General features: G+C 36.7%; 12 protein-coding genes and 1 non-coding gene across 13 annotated transcripts; 9 read left to right on the top strand and 4 right to left on the bottom strand.

Annotated features, from left to right (window-relative positions):
- The first annotated feature begins 1,087 nt into the window (after positions 1 to 1,087).
- BDF20DRAFT_860348 (uncharacterized protein) lies at positions 1,088 to 3,194 on the top strand. Its single transcript, XM_053080510.1, has one exon. It carries the CDS (start codon positions 1,173 to 1,175, stop codon positions 3,042 to 3,044), a length of 1,872 nt encoding a protein of 623 aa, XP_052938312.1. The 5' UTR covers positions 1,088 to 1,172; the 3' UTR covers positions 3,045 to 3,194.
- A 15-nt stretch (positions 3,195 to 3,209) lies between these two features.
- Positions 3,210 to 4,832, bottom strand: BDF20DRAFT_393470 (40S ribosomal protein S1). The gene is made up of 4 exons (XM_053075354.1): positions 4,702 to 4,832; positions 4,576 to 4,591; positions 4,474 to 4,512; positions 3,210 to 4,112 (listed from the first exon to the last, which is right to left on the bottom strand). The coding sequence occupies exons 1-4, from the start codon at positions 4,703 to 4,705 to the stop codon at positions 3,371 to 3,373; spliced, it is 801 nt and encodes a 266-aa protein (XP_052938311.1). The 5' UTR covers positions 4,706 to 4,832; the 3' UTR covers positions 3,210 to 3,370.
- Positions 4,833 to 6,008: 1,176 nt separating this feature from the next.
- Positions 6,009 to 7,868, top strand: BDF20DRAFT_993819 (major facilitator superfamily domain-containing protein). The gene is made up of 2 exons (XM_053085392.1): positions 6,009 to 6,232; positions 6,334 to 7,868. Exons 1-2 carry the CDS (start codon positions 6,034 to 6,036, stop codon positions 7,767 to 7,769), a joined length of 1,635 nt encoding a protein of 544 aa, XP_052938310.1. The 5' UTR covers positions 6,009 to 6,033; the 3' UTR covers positions 7,770 to 7,868.
- Positions 7,869 to 8,384: 516 nt separating this feature from the next.
- BDF20DRAFT_860339 (uncharacterized protein) lies at positions 8,385 to 8,932 on the top strand (the record flags this gene model as incomplete). The annotated part of the gene is given in 2 exon segments (XM_053080509.1): positions 8,385 to 8,534; positions 8,551 to 8,932. A coding segment is annotated over 1 exon segment (165 nt), but the record flags the coding sequence as incomplete, so codon positions are not given.
- A 117-nt stretch (positions 8,933 to 9,049) lies between these two features.
- On the top strand, positions 9,050 to 10,401 carry BDF20DRAFT_393458 (uncharacterized protein). The gene is made up of 3 exons (XM_053075353.1): positions 9,050 to 9,425; positions 9,530 to 10,139; positions 10,203 to 10,401. Exons 1-3 carry the CDS (start codon positions 9,392 to 9,394, stop codon positions 10,321 to 10,323), a joined length of 765 nt encoding a protein of 254 aa, XP_052938308.1. The 5' UTR covers positions 9,050 to 9,391; the 3' UTR covers positions 10,324 to 10,401.
- On the top strand, positions 10,252 to 10,615 carry BDF20DRAFT_860332 (uncharacterized protein; the record flags this gene model as incomplete). The annotated part of the gene is made up of 1 exon (XM_053080508.1): positions 10,252 to 10,615. A coding segment is annotated over exon 1 (185 nt), but the record flags the coding sequence as incomplete, so codon positions are not given.
- A 331-nt stretch (positions 10,616 to 10,946) lies between these two features.
- BDF20DRAFT_860323 (high mobility group box domain-containing protein) lies at positions 10,947 to 12,621 on the top strand. Its single transcript, XM_053080507.1, has 6 exons — positions 10,947 to 11,156; positions 11,237 to 11,295; positions 11,377 to 11,447; positions 11,520 to 11,622; positions 11,698 to 11,958; positions 12,026 to 12,621. The coding sequence occupies exons 1-6, from the start codon at positions 11,147 to 11,149 to the stop codon at positions 12,284 to 12,286; spliced, it is 765 nt and encodes a 254-aa protein (XP_052938306.1). The 5' UTR covers positions 10,947 to 11,146; the 3' UTR covers positions 12,287 to 12,621.
- A 348-nt stretch (positions 12,622 to 12,969) lies between these two features.
- BDF20DRAFT_795861 (thioredoxin-like protein) lies at positions 12,970 to 13,368 on the top strand (the record flags this gene model as incomplete). Its single annotated transcript, XM_053076269.1, has 2 exons — positions 12,970 to 13,023; positions 13,108 to 13,368. Coding segments are annotated over 2 exons (315 nt in total), but the record flags the coding sequence as incomplete, so codon positions are not given.
- A 178-nt stretch (positions 13,369 to 13,546) lies between these two features.
- On the bottom strand, positions 13,547 to 15,904 carry BDF20DRAFT_816953 (indole-3-glycerol phosphate synthase-domain-containing protein; the record flags this gene model as incomplete). Its single annotated transcript, XM_053077208.1, has 2 exons — positions 13,547 to 15,222; positions 15,283 to 15,904. The coding sequence occupies 2 exons, from the start codon at positions 15,902 to 15,904 to the stop codon at positions 13,547 to 13,549; spliced, it is 2,298 nt and encodes a 765-aa protein (XP_052938304.1).
- A 581-nt stretch (positions 15,905 to 16,485) lies between these two features.
- On the bottom strand, positions 16,486 to 17,667 carry BDF20DRAFT_860317 (uncharacterized protein). Its single transcript, XM_053080506.1, has 2 exons — positions 16,907 to 17,667; positions 16,486 to 16,816 (listed from the first exon to the last, which is right to left on the bottom strand). Exons 1-2 carry the CDS (start codon positions 17,648 to 17,650, stop codon positions 16,526 to 16,528), a joined length of 1,035 nt encoding a protein of 344 aa, XP_052938303.1. The 5' UTR covers positions 17,651 to 17,667; the 3' UTR covers positions 16,486 to 16,525.
- A 1,669-nt stretch (positions 17,668 to 19,336) lies between these two features.
- On the top strand, positions 19,337 to 20,590 carry BDF20DRAFT_860313 (uncharacterized protein). Its single transcript, XM_053080505.1, has 3 exons — positions 19,337 to 19,636; positions 19,706 to 19,853; positions 19,931 to 20,590. Exons 1-3 carry the CDS (start codon positions 19,514 to 19,516, stop codon positions 20,461 to 20,463), a joined length of 804 nt encoding a protein of 267 aa, XP_052938302.1. The 5' UTR covers positions 19,337 to 19,513; the 3' UTR covers positions 20,464 to 20,590.
- Positions 20,591 to 23,660: 3,070 nt separating this feature from the next.
- Positions 23,661 to 25,257, bottom strand: BDF20DRAFT_986378 (uncharacterized protein). Its single transcript, XM_053085215.1, has 5 exons — positions 25,126 to 25,257; positions 24,748 to 24,926; positions 24,443 to 24,506; positions 24,387 to 24,420; positions 23,661 to 24,223 (listed from the first exon to the last, which is right to left on the bottom strand). The coding sequence occupies exons 1-5, from the start codon at positions 25,182 to 25,184 to the stop codon at positions 24,137 to 24,139; spliced, it is 423 nt and encodes a 140-aa protein (XP_052938301.1). The 5' UTR covers positions 25,185 to 25,257; the 3' UTR covers positions 23,661 to 24,136.
- Positions 24,863 to 24,936, top strand: BDF20DRAFT_t54. Its single transcript has one exon. It is a non-coding gene; the product is annotated as a tRNA-Arg (tRNA).
- Positions 25,258 to 26,293: the final 1,036 nt, after the last annotated feature.

Below are 26,293 nucleotides of genomic sequence, written 5' to 3'. Positions count from 1 at the left end.
TTTTAGATTCACGCGCCAAACTGAAATGATATAATCTCGCTTCTAGATTGCATATTTCATTTTTATTTTTCATTTCTTTTGTCAATGCATGAACGTGAGTACTTAAACCGTGCTATATATGCATCATGGTGTTTACTATACAGCAATACATAATGTCTGACATAAATTTTAGCTCATCCGTTTTATTGTTTTTATCACGATTCCATACGTAGGTTTAGCTATAAACTGTAAATTTCCACCATAGGCAAATAACGTATGCGGTTCTGTATTCGATGAAGCATTTTATACAAAACAGATAATTTGCATAGTAGTTATTTACTCCTTGAGTGAATAATTAAGAAGTTGGGTTATAAACAATCAAAACTTTTTCCAGCTTTGCAAAAACAAATAGAGTTCTCAAGTGTTCATATTTTCCTTTACTTTAGGCGGGCAGCGGAAACCCACCCCCCCCCACTCTACGGAAGATAATCAGCTTTTACTAGCCCTCAGCATTCCCTGTGACAATTACAAAAAATGACAGCACGCCAAGCACGCATTAGCCTTCTCAACGATTTTCAACAGAGGGGAAGCAACGTTGTTCTAAGTGGTGGTTGAACTAGCCAGTCTTAGATAGCTCTTAAGAATTACAACTGATACCGACCGACAAAAATTGATGGCTAGGAATGGCGAGATAGGAAACATTACCTTGATTATTTCGTTCTGCGCCTTTCCCCAATACAAAGGCTAACAGTGAATTTTAGTAAGCACTGAACAAGTAAAAAATATGTATGAGCCTTAGCGCGCTGAACGTGATTTCGACCTACTCTTTTTCTTTTTTGTTGGGATAATTTTAATGTCGAACGCAAGTAGCTATGAAGACATGATACCGTTAAATAAAGAAGAAATAGATATTGAGATCCATTATTTTGTCATTCAAGATATTAAATATTTGAAGTATTCCATACATCGAGCTGCTTACATTGCTAACAGTGAAGTTTTGCTCTTTCTTGCTTAATGAAACTCTCACTACAAATTTTATGGAAAAATAAAAACAATGCATTATCAAAAGATGTCCACAGCCCACATTTAAGTCTCACCCTTTTTTCACTGTGAATATATTTCCAACAGTGAAGGAGCTGACAACAAGGAAAATAAGATAAAAAATTCTCGTTGAAACGAACCGCTTTTTTAACATGTCTTCTTGGAGTTCACTTCCTAAAGAATTACTTATCTCAGTATTTGCTTATATCACGAATACAGAAACACAAAGAAGGAACAATAAAACCATTTATAACTGTCAATTCGTTTGTAAGGCATGGTCTTCTTCAGCAACCACAGCTCTTTATAGAAAAGTTTTTATAAATGCTAATGCTAGACAGTTCAACGACCGTTTATATTCCAGTTTTCAACCTGGACGTTTTGTCAAATGCATTAGCTTCACCTCTGACTTCGAAGCATACGATCAAAATGAAATGATTGACCTCTTTTCGTCCATCATCAAAAAATGTCAAAGCGTTGAGAAATTGTACATTAGTAGAGAGTTGAAATCAACAATTTGGGAAATTATGATCTCTGAAAACATCGTCCTTGATCGCTTAAAAGATATAACAGGTTTCGATTGGGATGATGTTATAGATTTCGATGATTTCAATTTGTATGAGAAGGTGGTATACAAGTCTCGAAATACGTTAACGCGCATGTATTATACTAATTTGCAACACATGGTTAACGGGGAACCAGTTGACAATCTAAAAGAATACGTATCCTTGGAAACCCTGTGCATCTGTAGAGGAATATATTTCTCTGTAAAGCTCATTTCTGATATGATCAATTCATCTAGAACGTTGAAAAATCTAGAACTTGGTCACTTTTTGGTATATGGCGATGAAGACCATGAAAAACTACAGCCAAATACGACAGTAAGAAGGATACAATCCTTTTCTGATATACTATTCACAAAGTCAAGCATTGATTTCTTCAACAGTTTTAAAGCTTTGCAAGAACTGATTATCCATCGTGGAAACTTCACAACTGATGTAGACGAAGAGTCCTGGAGAAGCCTAATTTCTCTTTCTATGACAGTACCAAAGTGTAGTATGTCGCTGAATATTGAGTTGAACAATCATATATACCTGGAAATATGCGCCGAAGAAGCTTCGAAGATGAAGCGCGAGAAGAAAAGGCTGTTTTTGTTACTGGATGAGGATTGTATGGAAAATTTGTTTATATCATCTGACGAAAGAACATTCAACTTGACGTTGGAAGTCGGTGATTTCAATGATACAGAAGCATTATTAGCATCAATGTCTGCATATAACCCAACTGAAATAGCCGTAGCTCACCAAAAGGCTGCTGTGGAGTTTGTTCACCTGAAGTACGAATCAAATTTTACCGACTTTCAACGACAATGGAGCTGGCTAATATTAGACGGCATTGTTGGAAATATTGATCGCGGTGAAAACAGAACAAAGACAGCCAAATTTACAGAAATGGTTTTTCTGACAAAACCAGATAACAGCAATTTGAGAACTGATAAACTGGACGATTTGATATTCAGTGCTTCAATTTTTCGTAGCGATATGCTCACGTGGATATCTCACAGATTTCTTACGTTGAAGTCATTAACAATACAAGCTTGCCATTTTTTGCCTTGTAAAAATCAGAAGAATACTTTAAAGTTGTCGTTTGCGAAAACGTCGGTGAAGCACTTGATCTTGTATCTGCGTCGCTCCCTGACGAACTTCTACATCTCATATAAGACCTTTGAAAAATACCCTACATTTGATTTTCAAGAATATGAAGAAAACACATCAACAGACAACCATCGCTTCGATGAGCTTCCATTGATGAGGGCCCTTGCTCAAGAAAAGTATCGTCTAACCATTAAAACGAATACAAAAACATATGACAGTTACCGAGACAGAAATGGACAGATTGATTCCGAAATCGGATCACTACCTGAACACACATACACTATCGATATCGTTTGCGTGGACTTGGAGCGTTTGACGATATTGAATGGTGTTGAGAAGTGTGTGCTTGACATAACAAAAGAGGAGCTTTGATTCTCGCACGATTGTTGTTTGTCTAAAAATTCGATCCTCTTAAGTCAAATGCTCGGGTTACAAATAATGAAATATTGTCCAAATTTTAACATGGCATTCTATGACCCAACCGATAATATTGTCATGAATACTCATTGAAATAAACTGAACTTTTGATATATAAACCATTCGCTATTTCGCTGATTGCCAATGACTTGTCGATCATGATATGATGAGTCCAGATATAGCTGTGGGTAAAGTCGATTGCATTTGCGACGCTATGAATATGTGTTTAATAAATTACCTTTATTATGTATGTTCAGACATGTAAGTCTACAGAATTTATTTTAAACAGAGGCTAAAATAGGAGGTTCAACGAAGTCCTTGGTAGCCTTGGCACCGGTATCTTCAGCAGCAGCAGAAGCGCCGCCGTGAAGAGCCAAAAGAGCAGAAACATCAAACTTGGGTGCCTTGAGGATCTTAACCTTACGAGTGTAAGTGTTTTGAAGAGGATAGATACCTTGGCAAGCCTTTTCAATACGAACGGCGATGGCATCTTGAGCAGTTTGAGAAGCAGAAGAAGTGACCTTGGCAACAAGTTCCTTGAGGTCACAAGCAGAAGCTTCTTCGGTCATAATCTCGAACATCTTCTTACGGATTTGACGGATTTGAGAAGACTGAGCATAAGTAGTCTTCTTGATTTGGTTACGACGGCGAGAAGTGAAAGAGATAGCAAAAAGACGGACAAGATAGCCATCGGTGGTCTTGACATCGACAAAAGCTTCAATCAAGGTTTGCCACTTCTTGACCATGGAGCGGAGCTTGTCAGTAGTCATATCCATACGGTAGAAGTTGGTAAGACAGTTCTTGCCTTGGATCTCATCAACCTTCAATTGGATCTTACGGAAGGAACGAGATTCATCCTTGGAAAGGTCACCAAGGGACATCTCAACGACACGACCTTGAAGAGAGTCGTTGGCGTTACGGAGACCTTGAGTACGGTTGACGAGAGTCTTACCGACTTGACGAACGTCGAACATGGAAGGAGCCTTGATATCATACCAATCCTTACGGGTGAAAGGGTCGACACTATGAGTGAAAGAATAATTAGAATGTTGTTGCGGAAAGACAGTTGACAGAGCAAAAGCATATCATCGGGGTTGAATCAAATGTAAGGAACATTTAGCATTTTGAATTGAGTTTGAAACAAAACCATGAAATCTATCGCTACAATCTCGGTCAAGACAGTGAAGTCAATGTGACATTCTCGAAGGCTTTAAACTGCTGAGTGATCCGTGTTGAGCTTTTGTACACTTATGAAGAGCTGCAGTATGGCGACCTATACTCAAATTTCGATGCGTAACTGTCCAGGTGTTATAGCCGATGATATGCTTTCTGCTCTGAAATCACAATCAAATTACAACTCCAATCCCTGTGTACAATTACTTACACCTTCTTCTTCAAACCCTTCTTTCCTTTGCTGAGACGCCTGTTTAAAGTTGAACAGTTAGCAACAATACATTTCGTTGAGACTACATTGTTATGGACTTACTTATTCTTGCCAACAGCTGTTTAGAGATTGAAATGGACATAAATCAACGAATAAAGGATGTTAGATCATTGCCGTCTGTTGTGATGATATCAGCGAAGATGGATGTATTGAAAATGCTGCATTTACCCATGATGTACTATGGATTAAAAAGGAGGATTCATACGTTCAGCATATCGCTGTATGTTTTATTGTGGATGTGTGCACTGCTTTGGACGAGTGAGGAGCCTGCGCTCGCACAGCTTAATTTTTTTTGGAATGCCGACAACAATGCTAAAAATCTTTGGGTTTGCATCTGCCATACAATACACTTGCTCCCGGGAGAAGATTGCTGGACTCATATCCAATCACGAACAATTACCATTCATATATTTTACTGAGGGAGTTAATTGAAAGCTTGGCTACATAGAGCTTTCATGTAGTTGATAGAGGTTGCTTAATGAAGTTAGTATTCATATCGCTTTGGCAGTCCACAAGGTCTTACTGGGGTGTTTTATCGGTACATGCTGAGACCCCCAGATTTTATGGGAAAGAGGCCAGTCAATTTCAGATGCGGTAGGGACCGAGATACATCGAAATCTTCCACATAAAAGCCATGAACGTCTTGGCTATGTATGAAAGTTTGTTTCATATAGCTATTCGCGTATATTTAAATTGAGGTTAGACAAGTATATTGAACCTATTGGTCTTGTGATTGATAAAGATGGAAGTTTCTGACGTTCTCGCAGCTCTGAATTAGAATGCGGCCAATATCATCAAAAATACTCTCCTGATAGTACCTTTAGAACATTACAACGATAAGTTGGAGGCGCTTTTTAATTCCTGATTGCTGTCTAGAATTTTATATCAATTTCGTGCTGCGTTGCTTTTATTCAGATAGAGAGAGATGTAATATTGAACATAACAAACATTTTTCAAAAAAAAAAGAGCGCGGGGATCAGGATATATGTCTGTAACCAAACTGAGGGAACAAATATTATCTGTTTAGCACTACTACCTAAGTAACTATTTTAAAAAAGCTTTGTTGACCATTCAGCTACCATTGATTTATAGTTATATTTGCTCTCTAATATTGCTATTTGAAGCTCTCAAACATACCCTGCCATTGCAGCTCCTTTCAATTACCTAATAGCATTACATATTTTAATAAGTTGCAGGAAAAAAAAAATTAGCATAACTTTGTTACGCTGTGAAACCATTGAATATCTGTGCCCAATCAGATATAATGAAGGTGAACAGCGAAAAGGTAAACATTTTATCCAACCAACAAACAACAAATTTATAAACCCTTAGCGATGGGTGACTAATTTAATATTTTAAAATAAAATAATCTACACAAAAAAAAAAAAAAAAAAAAAAAAAAAAAAAAAAAACAAATTTATAAATAATGGATAGAGCCTCTTTTTCAAATTTCGAGTATTTTTTCTCCAGTCATACACGTTTCTTATTTTTTGATCTGAAATGCAAAAAGATGAAAGGCGGCAAAAGAATGTAAATCGAACAACTGTCATTAAATTATACATTAGAAAAAAATTCGCTATACGTCCTCCAGTGAATGAGGATCCACGCTTATACAGTCCCCGTTTCAAATCCTTGATCGTGGCATGTGTATCGCTTGTCGCTTGCACTGGTGGATTCACCAGCACAATTTATTTTCCAGGTAAAGTTAGTTAGTTTCTGTATAAAGATGTAATAATCACGAGAACTGCTTTTCTGAGTTAAGTTGCCCCGCCTTCCTTTTACGTTTTGGATGATTGACAGGTATACCACTTATAACTGAGGAATTACGCGCGCCTGATATCGCCACAACCTTGACAGCAGCTCTTTTCGCTTTATTCACGGGTATAGCACCTGTAGTATGGGCTTCAATATCTGAGTTTTTCCACGTTCGTCGCTTTATCTTTTTAATAGCCATGACCATTTTTATGGTAACATCCCTCGGAGCTGTTTTTGTACATAATATATGGGTTCTAGTCGTTGTTCGATGCTTACAATCAATAGGCGTTTCCAGCGGACAGTCGATTGGTGCAGGCTACATTGCTGATTTATACCCCATCGAACAACGCGGGAGAGCATTTGGTCAATATATGCTTGGTATAATCACAGGGCCACTCATAGGTCCTCTTTTGGGAGGCCTCTTGCTTATGAGTCCAACGACTTGGAGAGCTACTTTTTGGTTTTGCTTTGCTTTTGCTTTATTTATTTTATGTATTACTTTCTTTATCACTCCAGAAACATACCGTGATAGTGCCAAATTTGATCTTCAACTGCCAACTGCTCGAACAGCTACAAATATGACAACCACTACAACTGTTACTATTGCTAATAATAATACACAAGGTGAAAAAGCACCAACACACACTTACAACTCTGTAAAAATGGAAAGCAATAGTAACACTGTTCAGAATGTCACTGAAATAAAATCTAGTTCATCTTCCATTATAACCACCAATGATAATGATAATGTTGATTCAGATATTACATTCAGCAACCGAAAGAGACAAATAGTGACGCCAGCTGTGAGCAAACCGTTCAATCCATTTGTATCTTTTTGGCTCTTACGACATCCATTTGTTATTATGTCTGCAATCACCTCAGGGCTCTTCTTTGGTGGTATGTTTGCTATCGAAACAATTCTGCCAAATGCCTTTAGGGAAAATTATGGATTCAACTCCTGGCAAATAGGTCTTAGTTACTTGGGTGCAGGTATAGGGAATATTTTTGGATCATTAGTAGGTGGACGTTTATCAGACCGGCTTCTGTTACGATCAAGGAGGCTTCGCGGAGGAGCAGCAAAATGTGAAGATAGAATAACAGCCAATATTTGGGTTGCCGGCGTGATTTGTGTTCCATTAGGGTTATTACTGTTTGGCTGGATTGTAGAAAAGAAGCTAAGCGTTTGGGGTGCCATTATTGCTTTTGGAGTACAGTGTTTCGGCAATGTTCAAGTTATTACAGCAACGACAGCGTATTTGGTTGACTCTGTACCTGGCCGTGGTGCATCCGCTACTGCTGCTGCTAATTTTGTGCGTTTTTTGTTTGCTTGTATTTTGTCAATTATAGCAACACCAATGGTAGCAACTTTAGGTGCTGGGTGGACTTGTACATTATTTGCTGGTCTATCTTGGCTCGGTATGGGCATAACAGCAGTACTTAAAATATGGGGAGAACCTATGAGACAACGGAGTGGTTATTGAGCCGTTCCTGCAATTGTATATGAACATAATAAACTCATTATATGGTTTCGGTTGTTTTTCTTTCTTCCAACATAATGTTAATATTTATTGTTTAATTTCAATAACTTCAAAATGTTAAGAAAGGATAGGCATTGTAATTTGATTGAGAATGTATCAGTGTTCAAAATTATGCACAATCACGGGATGAAAAAAAAATATGCGTCAATCCCGTAACTTTTACGTTATTGCCTAATCAACAGCCAATGGGTTTAATGTGCAGAACAAGGTCCTTCAAATGTATTAAGGGTACAAATCGTTGAATCCGTTGACGTACTATTCATTTGTAAAAGACTGTACAAACTGCATAATACGTAGCAGCATTCTTTATTTATTAATAGCAACGACCCATTAACACATAAAAAACGGCTGTATTTTATACGCTGTTAAGCTCTCTGTTACGGGCTCCATCCTATTTATGTTTTCGTAATATGCTAGGATCTGATGCTTTTATCTGTCAAAAATTTATTTCTGTGCAGTTTCAATACACTATTTTAGCTTATATTTTAGACCATTTACAATTTTAAATGGACAATATGTATTTTTAAATTTAGTTTAACTTTAGAAATTTTTAGAATGAAATTCATAGTATTTTGGATATTTGGATGCTCAATTATTCAATGATATCCAAGCAGCATTAAGGATGACATACAATCGAACCCAAGAAATGAGTCTCTTTCAGTAAGAAAGTTGCCAATAATGGTCTTATTTAAGTTATCTTGCAGTAGGCTTAATTACAAAAAGCTTGACAACTTTTTTATTCAATGACGATGTGTTCCGCGAATAACCAGATATTTGTCGGTGCCTTTTTTGTACAAGAGTTCCAAGAAAGGTCAACTTTGAATTGATTGACATCAAACCATTGATAGAGGGCTGAGGGCCATAGTATAACAGATACCATAGCGGAGCGGGATAGCTATATTATCTGTTGTCAATGTTTTTGTGTGCGTTCATGGGTGACTTTCAAAGATAAGCACTATAAAATATATTGCTTTCTTATACTCAAATGTTGCCTCTTTCGCTTTTATTTCATGTTTTATGATACATACTATGACCCATGTTCAAAACAATAATTTTTGAAAAGAAAAAGCAAATTTTTGAAAAGAAAAAATCAAGTGCTGTTCATGGTAACTTGCCTTTTGAAAAAAAAAAGCTCTTATCATGCATAGTGTATGCCTTGGAAGCTTTTAAAAAAGTCACAAGTGATTTCTGCTATCAAGAGATATGCCAAGGAAAACCTAAATGGCCAACTGATGACTACCTTACCAAAGATATAAAAGCAAAGATTCAAACCTTTTGTGAACCTTGGAAGAAGAAGCTGGGGAAGAAAGTGAACATGAAGACATTATCTGCTGATCCTGGGTCTTTCGTACCCTTTTTGTTATCTTTGAACGCAGAATTTGAGAGAGAACACGATGATCATAAGTCATTTGACGTAAGACGACGTCCTCTCTCGAAACTGTTATCCTTACTGCCAAAGGTTTCTGTTCACTGGAGGGTTATTACCTTGAGTATGAACGCGCTGTCTTCTTTTGTGAAACTTCCTTTACCCCGCAATTACCAAAGCCAATTAGAGCTGTTTTTCAATGTCTTTGATTTCAAGAAACTCCGGTACAAAAGGTAAGCATACAGTTAATACGGTAATAGTCGAGTATAATGTATGAGGTTTAACTTCTTGGGCACATGTAGTATCTCTGAACTAACACCGAATGGTGATAACAAAGAGCTCTTTGGTAATGTTATTAAAAAAGATGGGTTTTCAGTTGACTTTCTTTTTAATAAAAGACAACAATCTGGCCATGGTGCCTCGTTCCAAAAATTAGATCTCACTCTTGATGATTTCTCTCTGGAAGAAGTTGATAATACTTATTTGGCTATTATCTTGGATTCTGGAAGAAAGTCTGTTTTCACTGCTGTTATTGGCTCTATATCAAACAGACAAGTACGCAGATGCACTACATCCGAATACTATCATATGGCAGGGTCAACGAAATATTGTAAGAAATTGAACAGTATGAAAGCTGTTACAGGAATAGATCTAGTAGAAAGTCAAATCCCCTCGTTAAAGACCTCTCGTCTAGGAGTATATGAGGCGTTCACCAGTTATATACTCAATAACTTAGACGCTCTCTTTAGTTTTTATGGACATGAAACAGCAAAGGACAGGTTTACGTTGTACCAAGGAAGGCAAAGAGCACCCGAAACTATGGCCAACATGTTGACTCATGGAACGGCCAAGTACAATCGCAAGAAGAGAAGCAAGGCAAGGAAGAGAAAAAAACAGCGGAAGAAGAAGAAGAATGGAAAGAATGTCAACGAACAGCAGCCAACAAAGTGAGTTTCAATGAATTACATGTTCATCGTTTAGCTTATCCGCTGATTGATAATTTTTTGAAGTGCCAAGAAGTGGAAGGCTGATAAATACTTGGAATCCCCTAGAAGGGTGCCACTGATTGTGTCTGGTGCTGGTATGTTTGGCAAAGATGTGGTGTTGCCGGTAAACTTTTTACAACTCTGAAGAAACGTGAGGCTGAAGGTCAATTGATTGTTGTCACAATCGATGAATTCAAAACCTCTAAAACATGCAGCCTCTGTTTCTATGATGATATGCAAATTGTTGATACTCCTGGATTTAAGGGTACCGGCGTTCTTCATTGCAAGCAATGTCTGAAGCTATGGCAGAGAGACGTTAACGCCGCTATCAACATGATGACCATATCTCGAGCAGTTTGGTATGGAGCGGGAGGACCCGACGTTTTCCATCCAGCGAAGAAGAAGAATGTACGCCGTAATAAACACGGTTTTCCTTACAATCAATACAGGTGAGGAATAGTACTTTTTTCGCACTACTGACAAGTTTTTAAAAAATAATAAATTAGTCACACATCGCTGAGGGGTGGGACAAATTTGAATCATTGTTTGAACGGTTTATATCTTCCTCTACAACACAATTGAGATTCGTCTAAAATAAAAATATTGTTTGTCCAAAAAAAATTGTAATTTTTCTAAAATATTAGTCAAAATACTGTAAAACGTTTTAACCTCAAATTGATTGACGGAGCCTCAATTTTCTACCAAAAAAAAATAAAAAAAGAGAATGTGCCCTTTTGCTAAAGCGACAGGTCAGATTGAGTTTTTATTTTTTTTTTTCGTGAAGAATTTGTTGAACCAACCTATTTTTTATGAAAGACTGCTTCCACATAATACCGTTAAATAACTTTGCTTACAAAATGAAACCCAAATAGAAAAGGAAAAAATAAGTGAAAAAAAATTTTGCTTTTTCCACTTTCCTTACAATTCCGTCTGCATAGAACCTACTTGACTAATTGCGTTTACACACAATGACTGAAGGTAAAGTGTCGATCTTCTTCCCAAAGCAGTTCTTTCTACAATCTCCCCCTCGTCTAAAGAAGGCCCTTGTGACTCTATAGACTCAACGTATAAACAGAAATATAAGGATATTAGAAAGCGTATCTTGGAAATTGAACAGGTAAATTCTAGGGAAAATTCTAGGCTACGTATTAAACAATTCAAATAACTAGCAAATTGCTGCTTTTCTTTTTGTTATTAGGATAATGATGCCCTGAATATTAAGATATTAAAAGCTCGCAAGAGTATTCGTCACTTAAAGATGGAGAGAAAGTAAGCAAAAAAGAGAACCACAATACAAGCATAAAACGCAATTTTTAAACCTATTCACATTCATTTGTGTAGTTTTTTGTTGAATCGTATCGAAAAATCAAATGGAGTGCTGGATCACAATATAGACGAGTCTGATCTTGCTTCTGATATTTACTCCCATGATGAAATTGGCAATGTATGTTGAACCTACCCTTATCCACTGATGAATGTGCCTCTCAAGTATTGCTACTAAGCCTACTCGTTTCATTAGATGTCCCATAAATTGCAAATAACTCATCATAAACGTGAAGCGGCTGGAGGAGGAGGACGCGGTGGAAAATCTGCGGCCGCTAATAAACTGCCGCGTAAAAAGAAAGACCCAAATGCGCCTAAAGGTCCAGGCAATGTTTTCTTTCTGTATTGCCGGTTTGAACGAGATAAAATGAAAGATCAATATCCCACAGAGAATCTCGGTGAAGTGACAAGGTTGCTCGGTCAGCAATGGAAGGCTCTGACAAAAGAACAGAAGAAGGTGAGTTGTGATGTTACTAATGAATGCTTGAGATTGCAAACGAATAATGGTCGTTCTTTCTTTGCAGGTTTATTACGACATGTATAGACGAGAACAGGAGGAATACGCAGAAGCAATGAAAACGTATACTTTCAATAAAAACATTAATACAGTAGAGACAAACGATGATCATACGAGCGACCTACATGATGCTACTGACAGCAATATGGTATCTGTTGTATCTTCACCAACTCATTCCACTGAAGTATCTGTTGATTTTCCCAGTGATGACCTCCATCATCAGGATTCACCTGAGGCCGACACTTACAATGTTGTAGAGCATTCTTAAGAAAATATACCATTATCGTTGTAAAGCTCAATATACGAGCTCCCCTCCTTCCCTCATTATTTTGTAGCTTCTTTAGAGAACACTATCATTAATAATAAGGGATTATTTGAACAGTTTTCAATTATACTCAGAATAATAAAGACTAACTATACTTCGATTATTAGTTTTCGGATGGCAGAATGCTAGGCATTTATGTTATGCAGACAGTCACCGAAAGTGATAGCGCCAGCTGTTGTTTCCTCACCCGCCGGTTTCCCTTATGTCCCTGTAAAACAAAAAATAGAGGGCCGATCTTTTATTTTTTTGATTTTCTTTCCGTCTTTTCTTCCCCACCCTTTTCTTATTATATTAGATTAAAATGAGCTTTCTTCGTACTGCTGCGAGAACAGTAAGTATTCTGAGAGCATTCATTTGCTTTCATTCATTGCTTTTCGAATACTATTATTAATACTCTCTTTCTACATAAATGGTTATTATCAATGCAAATAGTCAAATTTCTTACGTCCTGCTTTGCGATCAACTACTGCACGATCATCAGTAAACTCTATGTTTGCTCGTTGGATCACAACTGAAATGAAAGAACGTTTGGATAAGGTATCAGCTCAATGTAACTCTTATAGTTACATATCTGGTGTTATTTCTTTCCTATTTTACTGAACAGCACGTTTGGATTGATATAGGACGTTAAATCGAACGATATTGTTTTGTTTATGAAGGGCACACCAGATGCACCCATGGTAAAGAGTGCTTACTTGATTTTTGATTTGTTGAAAGAAAGTATGACTATGTTTGACTGAAAGGAATTTTTTTTTTTAAAAAAGTGTGGGTTCAGTCGTGCCAGTGTTCAGATTTTACAAGTCCAGGGTGTTGATTTCAACTCAAAAGTATCAGCTTTCAACGTGTTGGAGGATCCTGAATTGAGAGAATCTATTAAAGAATACTCTTCTTGGCCCACTATTCCTCAAATATACGTCAAGGGTGAGTTCGTTGGCGGATGCGACATCTTATTGAACATGCACCAATCTGGCGATTTAGAAGATATGCTTGTAAAAGAGAAGATTATTCCCCCAATCGAAGAAGATGAAAAGCCAGAGTAGAATGGAAGCTGATTAATACCTTATTGTATATGTGGAATTTACAAAAGAATAAAAGAGTCATACTATCTTAAAAACAAAAGAAAAACAGATTGTCTTTTTACGTGGCAAAGAACTACGCAAATGTCAAGAAGCTATTCATTTTCATTCATAGATGCAAACAGTTTCAATGGCTGGTAGATTTTACAACTCGTACAAATTCTCGAATTTTGAAAAGATCTTTGATACCATCTGTTTCGACACCAGAGGAGACATCAACAATCCAGGGTTTGACTCGTTGTATGGCAGAGACAACATTAGAGGGATCTAATCCGCCAGCAAGAATTATAGGAAAGTCATGTTTAGTAGATTTGCATTGACGATGTTGAACAATATCCCGTGCTATTGTCCAGTCAAACTTCACACCTTGTCCACCTTGTTGGTCAGAAGGTAGACTGGGCACTTTAGCATCTAGCAATACATAGTGATGCCCTCCAGGTTGTGTGATATTGGGCATTTGATTCATATTGAAAGTATTACTGTCAATATGGAAAGCCTTAATAACAGGTACAGGTAGGAAGCGCGCTATCTCAACAGCCTCGGTTCCATGTAATTGAATTAAATCTAACCCAACATCCAACGCTATCTGTGACATATGCTCGATGGATTGATTTACAAAAACACCAACAACTAAAGGTAGTCTCGATCGGTTTTCTAGTAAGCGACGGTTGATTTGAAACCAATCTGATGAGCTTTCGTCTGAAATCGATAGTGTTGACTTTCTTGATATATTCAGACTGCGTAGGGACTGCACAATTGTTTTAGCCGTTTCAATAGAAACTTTACGTTTTGATCTTTCAGCAAAGATAAGACCGATCATATCAGCGCCAGCGGTTGCTGCCTCAACAGCAGCTTCGACAGATGAGATACCACAAATTTTGACAAGTGATTGAATACTACTTTTTTCTTTCGGTAACAAGTTTTTCTTTTCGACACCTAATAACTCCTTCACAAATTCTTGCAAGTTCCAAGCTTTCATAAGTGCTTCACCAACAAGAACTCCATGAACACCTTGATTCATATATACTTCAACGTCTTTTCTACCAGTGATACCAGATAAGGCACATAACAGTGTCCCTTTGGGAACCATTTCGACTAAGCGAGATGTAGTTTCCATATCGACATCGAAGCTATGAAGATTTCGATTATTGACACCAATCAATTTAGCACCTAAAGCATTGGCTCGTGCCATTTCCTCTGCATTATTCACTTCGACTAAAGGCTCCATACCCAACGATTTGGCGTAATTGTAAAGGTCGTGTAAATCATCGTCACTTAACATAGCCACAATCAATAAAATGGTGTCAGCACCGTATAACCTTCCTTCTAAAATTTGGTAACGGTCTACAATAAAGTCCTTTCGCAAAATACAAGGTCGATTAGGTAAGTGACTGACGGCTTCACGTACTTGGCGCATATCATGAATAGTGCCACGGAACCATTTTGGTTCTGTTAAAACTGAAATGACGCTAGCACCAGCTTCTGCATATTGAAGTGCTTGTTCGGCGGCGTTTGCTGTTGCGTCGATGTTGCCTTTGGACGGAGAGGCACGTTTAACTTCAGCAAGTAATGCCGGCTTTTGTTGACTTAAGCGAGAAACAACATCTTGTAATGGAGGTGCAACGTGAAGGTCTAAAAGTTTCTTTAAATCTTCCATTGATTGTCCAGGCACTTCTTTAGCTGCTTGAACATCATTAATACGCTGTGCGTAAATACGATTGAGAATTGAAGGTGCGCCATTACTGACATTAGTTGTTGTAGCATTTGCTTTCGTAGTGGAAGCTGTATCATTCGTTAAGGCTGCTGGCGTTGTTGTTGCACTCGTATTAGAGGCCTTCTTCAACTCAAAAGAAGATTTTTCACGCAATTTGTTTGGTAAAACACCAGCGGCAGGATTCTCTTCCCAAGTACCGCCTCGTAAACTCAAAAAATTGTTGATCATAACATGGCCATTGTCACATAAGATGCTTTCAGGATGAAATTGGACACCTTCAACGGTAAAGTCCCTATGTCGAACGCCCATAATAACGCCATCCTCAGTGGTTGCTGTCACCTCAAGAGTGTCGGGAATAGTAGAAGGCATGCCTGCCAATGAATGATATCGAGTCACCATATTGTTTTGCGGAACACCTTTAAAAACACCTCGGCTGTCATGCTTTATAGGTGACGCTTTTCCGTGAAGAATCTCTCCAGCATACGAAACAGTACCACCAAACACTTCGAACATACATTGTAGACCCATACAGATACCCAAAATAGGAACTTTTCCTGCAAATGCAGCGATAACATCTCTCGAAACTCCAGCGTCATAAGCTGGGTGACCTGGCCCTGGTGAGACCACGATGTTGCGTGGGGTAAGGTCCTCGATCTCTTCTACAGTGATCTTGTCATTTCTGAAAACAACAACATCAGCTCCTTGAGAGCATAAATATTGATATACATTATACGTGAAACTGTCGTAGTTGTCAATGAGTACTGTTGTCATAGTTGTTCAAGTATGAGTGAATCAGTTGACCGACTAAAGAGAAAAAAAGCTTGAAATGATGGCCATTGACAAACTGGGACGAATCAGAAATCAGGAAACTAAAAGTTAGTTCAGGGCAGTAACCGGAGATTGGTTTCATGCTTCATTCTGAGTCATCACCGGCATTAAAAATTGTCTTCTTTTCCAGATGAAAGACTATGCAATGCCTTGAATAGCGCGCATTTTACCTAACCGTATAATTTGGATTACATAAAATAGCCATCATTAAGATCAGTTAATGAACACCTTCATTCTCATTTCAATAAATGTGGGGAAAGCGAGTATAAAGCGGGGTTTACATTCAAAAGAATAAATACTTTTTGTAAGTAGTGTAACAGATGATATGGATTTAGTGACTTAGGAGAAAGAAGTAAACTGAACTGTAAAAGATACAGACAAATGGTAACAATAGGGTGGCGGTTACAAGTAGTAAATGTGATAGACGTTCTTATTCTGATTTGATATTTGAAACCCTTCACATTCTTTCCTTTCCCTTCGAAGCTGTTCGATTTTTTACACCGAAGTTGTTAAAACGAATAAGGCTAGTGTTGTTGGGAAAAAGCGCTTTCAAAATATGTATACCTAAATTTTATCTGGGGGCTCTTTATGACTTGAACCTAAAGTTTTGGCTTCAGAATTCTTGACTGGGCTTGGCGTAATATCATCCGTATTGATTTCCCTACAATGCTCACCTAGATTATGCCCTATTTCGGTGTCAATTGGATCTACGTACGCTTCTTCCGGGTTTATAGGGAGTCTTTGATCTGGGTATGCCTGCTGTAAACGGACAATTGCAGGATGAGGTGTGACGACAAATCTATCCGTTGGGAAAGGTGGAGGAAACATCGAAGGACCTATCTCAGCGTTGGGAACCTGTTGTTGATTCAAAGGGAATGAAGGTAATTCATGGCCTGGAAAATCCGATGCAGCTCTATCAATTGGATCAATAGGTGTCATCCTTACCATACTGTCTCGAGGCATATTGTATGGATTTGCAAATGGTTGCAGATACGAAAATTGCGGCATTGGAGACATCATGGGAAGGCTATGTAGGTTTTGCAGGTGAGGCTGTTCCTGACTAGTTCTTAATACGTCAATATTTGATTTTCGCCTTTTTGTTAAATAGTGTTGCGTTGTGTTATGGCTACCCTCGCCCGGGCTGGCTGATTTGGCTGCTTTGGCTCGCCGTTTATCATAAGTTTCTCTTCGCTCCATTCCAATCTCAGCCTCATTTGGATAACCATTGTCAATTTTTTCAGTGCTAGATCCCTCGACCATCTTTTTTTGCTTCGCACGTCTGTTTTGGAACCAAATTTGAATGCGACCGGGCGTTGTACGGAACCTGTCTGCAAACATCTGTTTCTCATTAGTGTTAGGTCTATCGTTAGTTCGATAAAAATCTTCGAGTTCCTTTTTTTCAGAAGTAGTGAACCGTTGACGTGATCTTATTGGTATAGATCCAAAATCTCTATCATCGTCTGTTTCATCTTCATTGAAACCATCACTATCTCCTTCCGTTGCATCAGGGGTTCCTTCAGGAGCGCTAAGGACTTCATCGCTCTTTACTTCAGGAACACAATCACCAGCAACGATATGTTCAGAGTGTTTACTAATACCGTTTTTGGACGACAATGCATAAAGAGATCTTCCAGGTGTTTTCGATGATTCACCAGAAGAAGCATCCCTTGTGAATTTTTTTCTTGGCATAGGTTGATACCTAGTTCGTCGTAACAAGAAAGGATTTTGAATAGCAATCCGAAAAGTTAACGAAAGAAATGAGTCTTTACGTCAAGGATTCTCAAGTGTCAAAATCAATGCGGCAAATGCTCATCAATTTATCAATCACTTATGCAAGAAGCTTTTATCATTATAAATGCCTCCATTTCCACCATAATTCGAAGGGAACAGATTGATTATGTTGAACTGCTGAACAAACCGTCAACTGGGAGTAAAAAAATTAAATTAAATGATACATATGATAGAAGTACCCGATAGTTCGTTTAGTATTCAGATTTTGTTGGCTAGAATTCTCATTTGAATCAATTATTAATGACGTATTGGATCATCGAATTGAAAACATTTACCGAACTGCTGGGAGTATGCTCATCTTCCATATTTTTCTAGCTTTTGATAACCAGTAAAATCTCTACTGTTTAGACTTGTAATAATAGAATATGTTATGTGGTACTTTATATGGCTATACGCATTTAAGAATTTTCAGAGCATTTGGAGCGAGCATATGTAAGGCACACAAATAAGCTGCTATTTCTGAAGCGTTGATTATGGCAAAAATGTCTAGCGTAAGGCCTTTGTAATTGGTTTATTGTGTAAGTGCTCGTTTCAATCCTATCTGTGATGCTCATAAAGTGATGCGTGAAACCGATAAAACCATATTTACTGGATTTTTATTTGGTCTTTTCCCAAAATCGGTAAGGCCACATCTGTATGATTCGGATTCTTCCTTATGTAGGAAACTGGGCTTCTGAACAATCATTTGATCAGCAATTAGGTATAGCTTCTAGCAATGTTAGCTCATACTGTCATATAACCTTATCAAGCGAGTGTGATATGGTAGTGAATGCATTCTTCAGCGACGTTTCTGTACAGGCACGTAGCAAACCTCAAATTAACAATATATTTGATCAGCTTGAATGTATAACAATTATCAATAGTTACTAATGTGAATCCAAACAAGTTGTGTTTATAGAAGTAGGGGGATATTCGTTCCCAAAAGCAAAAGCTATCAGATAATTAGGATAACTAGAAAAACCGTGCCAAATGAATGATGCGTTAACGATTGGCGCAATAGCTCGGCGGATGCTCATTGCCTAAGTGCCATTGTTTCTTTGACAGCGACTCATTGAAAACGGCTTTAGTGATGCGACTTTTTCTTGATGTTTGGAGAAAAGTATTATATAACTTTACTGACAGAATCAGCTCTTGGGTTTTATTGTTGCTGTCTTAAATGCTTTAAATTCTGACAGCCAGTTGTTGTTAGAAAACACTTTTGTGCTATCAATAATTACATATCCTATATGTTCCTCAAATCAAGCACAGGAAGAAAAGTCGACTAAGTTAGGATCTAATAGAAGAGACATGTAAATTCATAGTGATGGCAAAACTTTTTTGTTGAAACAGGTATGGAGGAGGTTGCTGATGATACTATTTCAGGCCTTCCTAAAAAAAAAAAAAAAAAAAAAAAAAAAAAAAAAAAAAAAAAGCAAAGTAGATTAAAACACTTTACAAAAATGTCTCAAAAGAAAAGTTAAGAAACTCTCAAATGTAATTGTGTATCATTCCTTTATTGGTTTCCCCGAGCATAACAAAAAAAAACCAGAAAAAGGGTATATTATTCGCAAAAAGCGAAACAGCCTCTTCTTTTAAAACATTGTCTTTCTTTATCATTGTCCATTAGCATTATCCTTTGTGAACCTTTGTCTTTTTGCCTCTCTGTGCGACTGTGTAACATAGTAACGTTACGATTTTTATTCAAAGTCTTACGCCATTAAGCACGACAGCATTAACAAGATATAAATATACCCTGCAATTACAAGCGAATTGAGGTTATTGATGACAGAGAATAATTTAGAAATATGCACAACCGTCTACAATCTTTACAAATCTTACGCACACTGTAATGATTCTAGAGATCTCAAAAGACATCTGATTCAGATTCAACAAGATCTTTTGGAAGTAAATTTGAATCAATAGATTCAAGCATGTCAAGCATATTATTAACGAAGCTTTTTAACAACTTATTAGAAGGGAGAAATCAACTACCGTTGTATTGAGAGATTTAAGTTTGCTTATCCTAGAATAAAAGATAGATTTTTTTATGAAAAGATATTAAAGCTGGGACAAGCACTCAAAAATGAAAAACCTTATTTTCTGGATATTGGTTGCTGTACAGGTAAATGAAAATTTTGGACATTTTTAATTCTAAATATGGAAAAATTGTTTTATATTAACATTACAACGAAAAATAAGGTACTGATCTGCGTCAGTTATTCATTGATGGCTACCCGAAAGAATGTCTAATTGGTTTGGAGATGCAACAATGCTACATCGATTGTGGTTACTCTCTTTTCAGAGACAACACGCACACGTGCCCGATTCGATTCCTCACAGAAAATCTGTTCGACATTGACGATCAGCATCCATTATATAAGAAAGTGAAAATCATTCATGCGGGAAGTGTGTTCCACCTATTTAATTCCAGTGAAGACATTGAAAAATGCATTTATCAGACAACTGAGTTATTGCAGCCAGGCGGGCTTCTAGTTGGAGGCCATGTATGTGCAGACCGCTCCGTTAGATATTATCGACAATCAACAAATTCAGTTAAATACCTGTCAGGTATTGATGATTTCAAACAACTCCTTTCAAAACAGCGATTTACAGACATACAGATAGAAACTCATCCTCGACTGGGTGAGGAAGAGAATGAACAAAGTGATTTTACCGCTTTCTTTGTGTCCTTTTCTGCCGTTTATAACCCGCATTCTCTTTTAAAAAAATGATAAATGCTCGGTCGAAAACGGTAACAAATTTATTCGACAATATATCATATAATGTATTTATTTTGATCATAGTGTTTACAATTAAAAAAGTGGCTCAATAAATTAAGTGACTTCTTGATAAGACCCCAAAAATTACCATTGTACAATAATGGTGAAGGATATTGATAGGTAGTTCTCTCAATCAACCTCTTTGAAGAATGATGGCAGCGCTCTGCTGAATACCTGGAGCGGTCTGGAAAAAAGTGCGCCATGGGAGCCACTAAGTAGATCTACTATTGTTACTTTCTTTCGGCTTTGCTAAATTACGTATGATAAACAGCTGTGATTGTGGGCAATTCTTGGTTCTGAAGTTGCCGTGTGAACACTTCCGATTTGCGGTGTGTGTGATATTCTTGGATATCAGAAGTTATAATTTCATAAGATTAAATGTAGAGATTGAGTGAGTCTGCGAGACCAAACAGTACTTCTTGGATGATTTTTATTTTAGTTTAGAAATTGAATGGTCTTTTATACGAATGCTAGGTAGAACTGAGCTTATAGTATTGAGAAAGTAGTAGTGACAACCGAGCAATATCGTTCCTGTTAATAATTGTACAACGCTACTGAGATATATCTAGATTACCAGTAAGTTTGAAGTGATGCCTGATGAAATCTTATTTGTCCCAGTGTGCCTGGAATCTTATTTGTTCCAGTACACTATAACTGGTAAAGGCAGTAAATCTGGATTGTTTCTCAGGTTGTATTAGAGGTCGGAACGTGACAGTGTGCAAGAACTGTTATTGCTATTTTGTCGTTTCGATTCAGCATACCGTTTAGAGAAAGGTGGATACCTTGATCGCTTCCTTGAATCAGTTGACTACCTTGTCATCATATTGACCACGCATTTAGCTTCGAATGGAGTGAGAGCTGGTTGCTGTCTCCACATTTTGAGCGTGGTTTTGAATACGATCTCGAACGCGAACTTTTTCTCTTCTTATCGCTGTTTTCGTTTAATTTGGTTGATTTTGATGAAGACTGATATATTAGATGTGACAATCATTATCTGTAACCTTTTCTTGATCAGATTCCACTATCGAATGTGCGCGTTCCCAAGAAAGAAAAAAAAAAGTATGGTTTGTCTCACATGTGACATATTTGCTTCTGCTCGCTGCTACACGTCAATTAGAGTATGGTTGCAATTGGTGTTATTATCAAATTTCATTGATGCAGAATTATGGTACGTATATCCGGTAAGAAGTCTTTTGAACAATACCATATCTGTTGTTGTCTTTACCCAATTTGTTAGCTATTCGAGCAAACTTTTAAATCAACGATTGATAGCAATTTCTTTGGCAGCAGTTCTGGAATGTATAGAAATTGACTGACTACCTTCAAGTTGCAAAGCTCTGGTAGGTTCATCGAAGTTCGCAAATATTCTTGACTACTTGTTTCTAACAAATATATATCAATAACATCTTGAAATGTGAGATGTATCTACCTTTAATACAAAAACTACATACAGTATGTTATGACACGAATAACATCATTAGAGAGGTTTCACCTCTCTAGATATAAATATGATCCATATCTGAAGTCAATGCACTTCAGTGTTTTTTTTTGTATCTTGCCTCCACATTTTTTTTTCTGTACATCTGTTTATTAAACGTTATCATATTAAGTACTATCTTTCTGTCCGTTGTAACAAATCTTTCGGAGGTGTTGATAACACCAACCCCACAGTCTTGTTCTGTCTAATTTGTCCTTCTCTATCTCTGCCACAGCTTACAGTCATTACACAGTATCATTTTTTAACCCTCTAGATGGCTTTATGATACCACTCACAGAAATCACTAAGGTATAAAAAGTTATATATGCAAATGAAAGACACCGCAAATCTACTGCTGTTGATATTGTCACAAACGAGATGGGTGTTTAGGCTTAAGTTTTTCGTTGCCTATATTTTCGGATACGAGAGAAACGAAAGTAACTTCACTAACTGCTTTTATGGTTTTTTTCAGCTACAGCGCCGGAAACTACAGTATCAATATTATAGAACAACGAGCGTCCTCAACCCTGACACAGTCCCCTATTTTCGTTTTCAAATGGACAAAAGAATATGTAGAGAAAACAATCTGAAATTTCCGCTTTATACGACGATACGATTTATATTACTATTTGTGATGTCCTCTATAATTACCTAGGTCAAATATATGTAACTATTCACCTAAACAACATTACATGTATTTTCCTATCTGCCCATAATTATTTACAAAGTCTCAGACATGCCTTTCTCAAAAACAAATTACTTATTCCAAAAGATATAAAAGAGACCCAAACATTAACTCGAAATAAAGACAATTCAATATCTTTTTATAGTCTCGCTACTTAACTTAGTCCACTATAATCCAAATTGATAAGATTTACACTATTCGAATAATAAATAAATTATGTCCCCAAAAAAATGATTGCTCATTTGATTTTTATAGTATCTATTTTACTTATGAAAATGGGAAGTTTATTCGTGAATAGTTATATATTATTCCAAAAACTTTTAACAACTTGAATAATCAAGCTCAGGTTGAACTACTATTGCAATTATTGGGTTCGCAAAAAGATGGTTTATTTCACATTTTGGGTACTCTGATGAACTGATTCCCTCTTTCCTCTAGTTCTCCACTTTCAATAGCTATTCTGTGAATCACAATACGCAGTTATAGCAGAGCAACATTTACTTATATATATGCGTATATCGTAGTTTCGGATAAAGGTTCAATAGGCAAACTTATAACAGTCGATTTTTATGGAGTAAGTAAATGCCAGGAACAAGCGCTTCAATTATATTTATATGGAGTGTATTTATCCTAGAATTCAGTATCCATTCTGCACAGACTCCGATCCAAAGGAATGCAGCGAATGAAATGTACTAATCTTTTGAAATTGGTAAGATTTAATTTTGCAATCAGCAAAACTGATACGTTTGCGGTGCTAGTTCGTGAATTGATGATATAGATATAGTAGTTTTACGCTTGAATTCTAATAGCCGAGACTGGTATTTTCTTCCAAGAGTTGTCTTATTAAAATTATTGAGAGTCTTTTCAATCAATCAGTTGTTTCAATCAGTTTCTATTGTGGTATTCGCTAGTTTTAATTATGAAGTAAAAGGTAAAGAATAACACAAGAGAAAATAAACACGAAAGCTTAACGAAATCAAACCACCGTCTTTATTTCTCTTTCAAAAACAAACTAAAGAAAAAGAAAAGAAAACTAAAATTACTGCTATTAATAAAGACTTATTGTGTTTGCTGTCTACGAAATGATTGTATCGGGATCTATAGCTGACACTGATGTATTATGGTCAAATAATACTCAGTGAATCAGAGGTTTCCGTAAAAGAATAGGTCTTCCCTTTAGGTGGATAATTACTCGTCCATCCCAGAGCGGATTGATTTGTAATGTGCTATCCTGGCAGATCCAGGGTGATCATGCAGCTACATCTATAATCCAATATCTGTCGGCCACCAGTTGTGTAGCTCAGATACTGTGGGAATGATTATAGATGTTGGCTAGGAAGAGATATTCGTGCGTGGTGTTCTTTTGATTGCGTGAACAGTTATTGTGTTAATAAAGAGTGATTGAGCCTTTTTTATCTCCAACCATACTTTATTTCCAGAACAGGGAGCAGTACCGTGACCTACTATGTTTTGGTTGTTGAATCAATATATCCTACGAGTACATATACCAATCCTGCTATATACCTGAATGTCATATAGCCATAGATAACCTAAGTAAAATATATTTCATAAAGATAACCTGTTCAAGTCTTATGTGAGGTAGCTAATCTCACATAAGAATTATCCTTAATCCATATTCTTTTCTTATCTTATCTTTATTTGTTATACATTTGATCTAAGGTTCAAATGTATGCAATCGAACACACCGCTTACCAAACGGGAACGAAGATATGAGCAGTACTCATATCTGAGATCAAGTTTTATTTTACATTTCGTTAGACGTTTTGAGTAATTTACTCATATAATATTGCCATCGTGCCTCAAATACGACATCTATTCAATTTCAATCAGGGTTTCTCAAATAACAAATAATAAGACTAGCTAAAATAAATATAATATCAAAACTAAACTTTAGGTGGTCTATTTATTCAAAATCAAAATCAAAGATCAAATCTATTCTGTCTGAAAAGCCTTTCTAACTGTCAAAAAGAATTAATTATTCTTTTATACCAGATCAACAATCTGAGTTCAGGAACGAAGTATCATTCAATTTCCGCTTCCAATAAGAATTTACCAGAGGATGAGCATGACTTGACGATTGTCCGGTCCAGCATACTCCTCCTCCGGTTCGATCTCCGATATTGCAGATGTAATTTTTCATTATTCCACGCTCCGTGACAAAACAACAAGCCCGATTGGCCTAATTGGATAAGGCATCCGTCTTCTAAACGGAAGATTAGGGGTTCGACCCCCCTATCGGGTACTATTTTACATTTTGGGGGTTTTTTTTGGAAACTTTTTTTAAACTGTCGTTTGAATGTTTAAAGAAAGTACAACTGTCGTGTCCTGAATTTATGATTTACTTTACAGTCTATATTTTTTATTTTTAAAAGGAAGAGGAAGAAGTGCCCTGCATTCTGATTCGAATATCGAGCAGCTTTATACTAGTTACAATACTATGATATGACTGGATATCATCTGTGTCACACGACACAACGCTACTCGTTTCATATATTATGGGGTCATATACCGAGATAACAATAGAACAAGAGTGCTCTTAAAATAAACACTAAGTTTTATAGGGAAGTTAAAAGATGATTCCTTTCTCTTTAGCACTTACGCTCTTTTTATATGATCATTGGTCGTTATATAGCACGACAATAGCAAGCAATTCCAATAATTTGTATATTGTCTGCGCTTAATTATTTCTTTGAGCTACTTCTGTTAGGCTTTCATATTGAAAGTGCTCTATAAAGGTATAACAATACAACTATAACGTAGTTTTTCCCCTTCTTTGTTCGCATTTTTCTTATCGTTTCTTCTGTTCAATTTTAATGTATCCCCTACAATTTAAATTCTCTTTAAAAAAAAAAAAAAAAAAAAAAAAAAAAAAAAAACTAAATAAACGGAGAACAACAAACAGATTTAAAGCACTTGCGATTCATACACTAGAGATTCATTGTACTTATGCATTTTATTCACAAATTTTACTTCAAAAAAATTTGGAAGCTTCTTTTCATTGACTACCGTTGTCGAGCCCTTAAAGCAGTATCGGTACTCCTAGATGGTGACGTGTTTAGCTTCATTCTACTAGTTGTAATATAGTTATAAAACTGAGGATCACGTATAGTCTTTGCATGGATTGTGCGGTAGTCGTTGATTTTTACTATCAGGAATTAAAAAAAAAGAATAACACATGAGCTAGTAAACGCAAAAGCTTAACGAAATTGAAATCACTTCTTCACTTTTCTCCCAAAAACAACCAGAGAAAAAAGAGAATGAGAATTATTGCTTTTGATAAAAGATTATTGTCTATGGTATCTACGAATTACATCAGGAACTATAGCTACTACTGATGTATAATTGTCAGACAATACTCTGTGTGATATTCTTAGATATCAGAGGTTATAATTCAAAACGTTCTTAGTAGGGGCTGAGTCAGTCTGCGAGACCGAACAATACTTACTTGGATGATTTTATTTTGGTTTAGAAATTGAATGGTCTTTCATACGAATGCTAGGTAGAACTGAACTTATAGTATTGAGAAAGTAGTAGTGACAACCGAGTAATATTGTTCCAGTTAATAATTGTACAACGCCACTGAGATATATCTAGATTAC

Source organism: Mycotypha africana (assembly GCF_025528875.1).
Source record: "Mycotypha africana strain NRRL 2978 chromosome Unknown BDF20scaffold_3, whole genome shotgun sequence".
NCBI lineage: Eukaryota > Fungi > Mucoromycota > Mucoromycetes > Mucorales > Mycotyphaceae > Mycotypha > Mycotypha africana.
This window is presented reverse-complemented; position numbering and strand designations above follow the sequence as displayed.

Excerpts from the sequence above, each read along its gene's own strand:
- BDF20DRAFT_860348 (XM_053080510.1), top strand. The coding sequence starts at position 1,173 with ATGTCTTCTTGGAGTTCACTTCCTAAAGAATTACTTATCTCAGTATTT.
- BDF20DRAFT_393470 (XM_053075354.1), bottom strand. Across the intron at positions 4,113-4,473 it reads AAGGGTTTGAAGAAGAAGGT|TGTCGACCCTTTCACCCGTA; the intron begins GTAAGTAATTGT and ends TTTCACTCATAG.
- BDF20DRAFT_993819 (XM_053085392.1), top strand. The coding sequence starts at position 6,034 with ATGCAAAAAGATGAAAGGCGGCAAAAGAATGTAAATCGAACAACTGTC. Across the intron at positions 6,233-6,333 it reads CAGCACAATTTATTTTCCAG|GTATACCACTTATAACTGAG; the intron begins GTAAAGTTAGTT and ends GATGATTGACAG.
- BDF20DRAFT_393458 (XM_053075353.1), top strand. The coding sequence starts at position 9,392 with ATGTCTTTGATTTCAAGAAACTCCGGTACAAAAG. Across the intron at positions 9,426-9,529 it reads AAGAAACTCCGGTACAAAAG|AGCTCTTTGGTAATGTTATT; the intron begins GTAAGCATACAG and ends GTGATAACAAAG. Across the intron at positions 10,140-10,202 it reads AACGAACAGCAGCCAACAAA|TGCCAAGAAGTGGAAGGCTG; the intron begins GTGAGTTTCAAT and ends AATTTTTTGAAG.
- BDF20DRAFT_860323 (XM_053080507.1), top strand. Across the intron at positions 11,296-11,376 it reads GTATCTTGGAAATTGAACAG|GATAATGATGCCCTGAATAT; the intron begins GTAAATTCTAGG and ends TTTTGTTATTAG. Across the intron at positions 11,959-12,025 it reads TGACAAAAGAACAGAAGAAG|GTTTATTACGACATGTATAG; the intron begins GTGAGTTGTGAT and ends CTTTCTTTGCAG.
- BDF20DRAFT_860317 (XM_053080506.1), bottom strand. The coding sequence starts at position 17,650 with ATGCCAAGAAAAAAATTCACAAGGGATGCTTCTTCTGGTGAATCATCG. Across the intron at positions 16,817-16,906 it reads ATATGCCTCGAGACAGTATG|GTTCCCAACGCTGAGATAGG; the intron begins GTAAGGATGACA and ends AATCAACAACAG.
- BDF20DRAFT_860313 (XM_053080505.1), top strand. The coding sequence starts at position 19,514 with ATGACAGAGAATAATTTAGAAATATGCACAACCGTCTACAATCTTTAC. Across the intron at positions 19,637-19,705 it reads TTCAACAAGATCTTTTGGAA|AAGGGAGAAATCAACTACCG; the intron begins GTAAATTTGAAT and ends ACAACTTATTAG. Across the intron at positions 19,854-19,930 it reads GGATATTGGTTGCTGTACAG|GTACTGATCTGCGTCAGTTA; the intron begins GTAAATGAAAAT and ends ACGAAAAATAAG.
- BDF20DRAFT_986378 (XM_053085215.1), bottom strand. The coding sequence starts at position 25,184 with ATGAAACGAGTAGCGTTGTGTCGTGTGACACAGATGATATCCAGTCAT. Across the intron at positions 24,927-25,125 it reads TCCAGTCATATCATAGTATT|GGGGGTCGAACCCCTAATCT; the intron begins GTAACTAGTATA and ends AGTACCCGATAG. Across the intron at positions 24,224-24,386 it reads CATATCTTCGTTCCCGTTTG|GTTATCTATGGCTATATGAC; the intron begins GTAAGCGGTGTG and ends TATTTTACTTAG.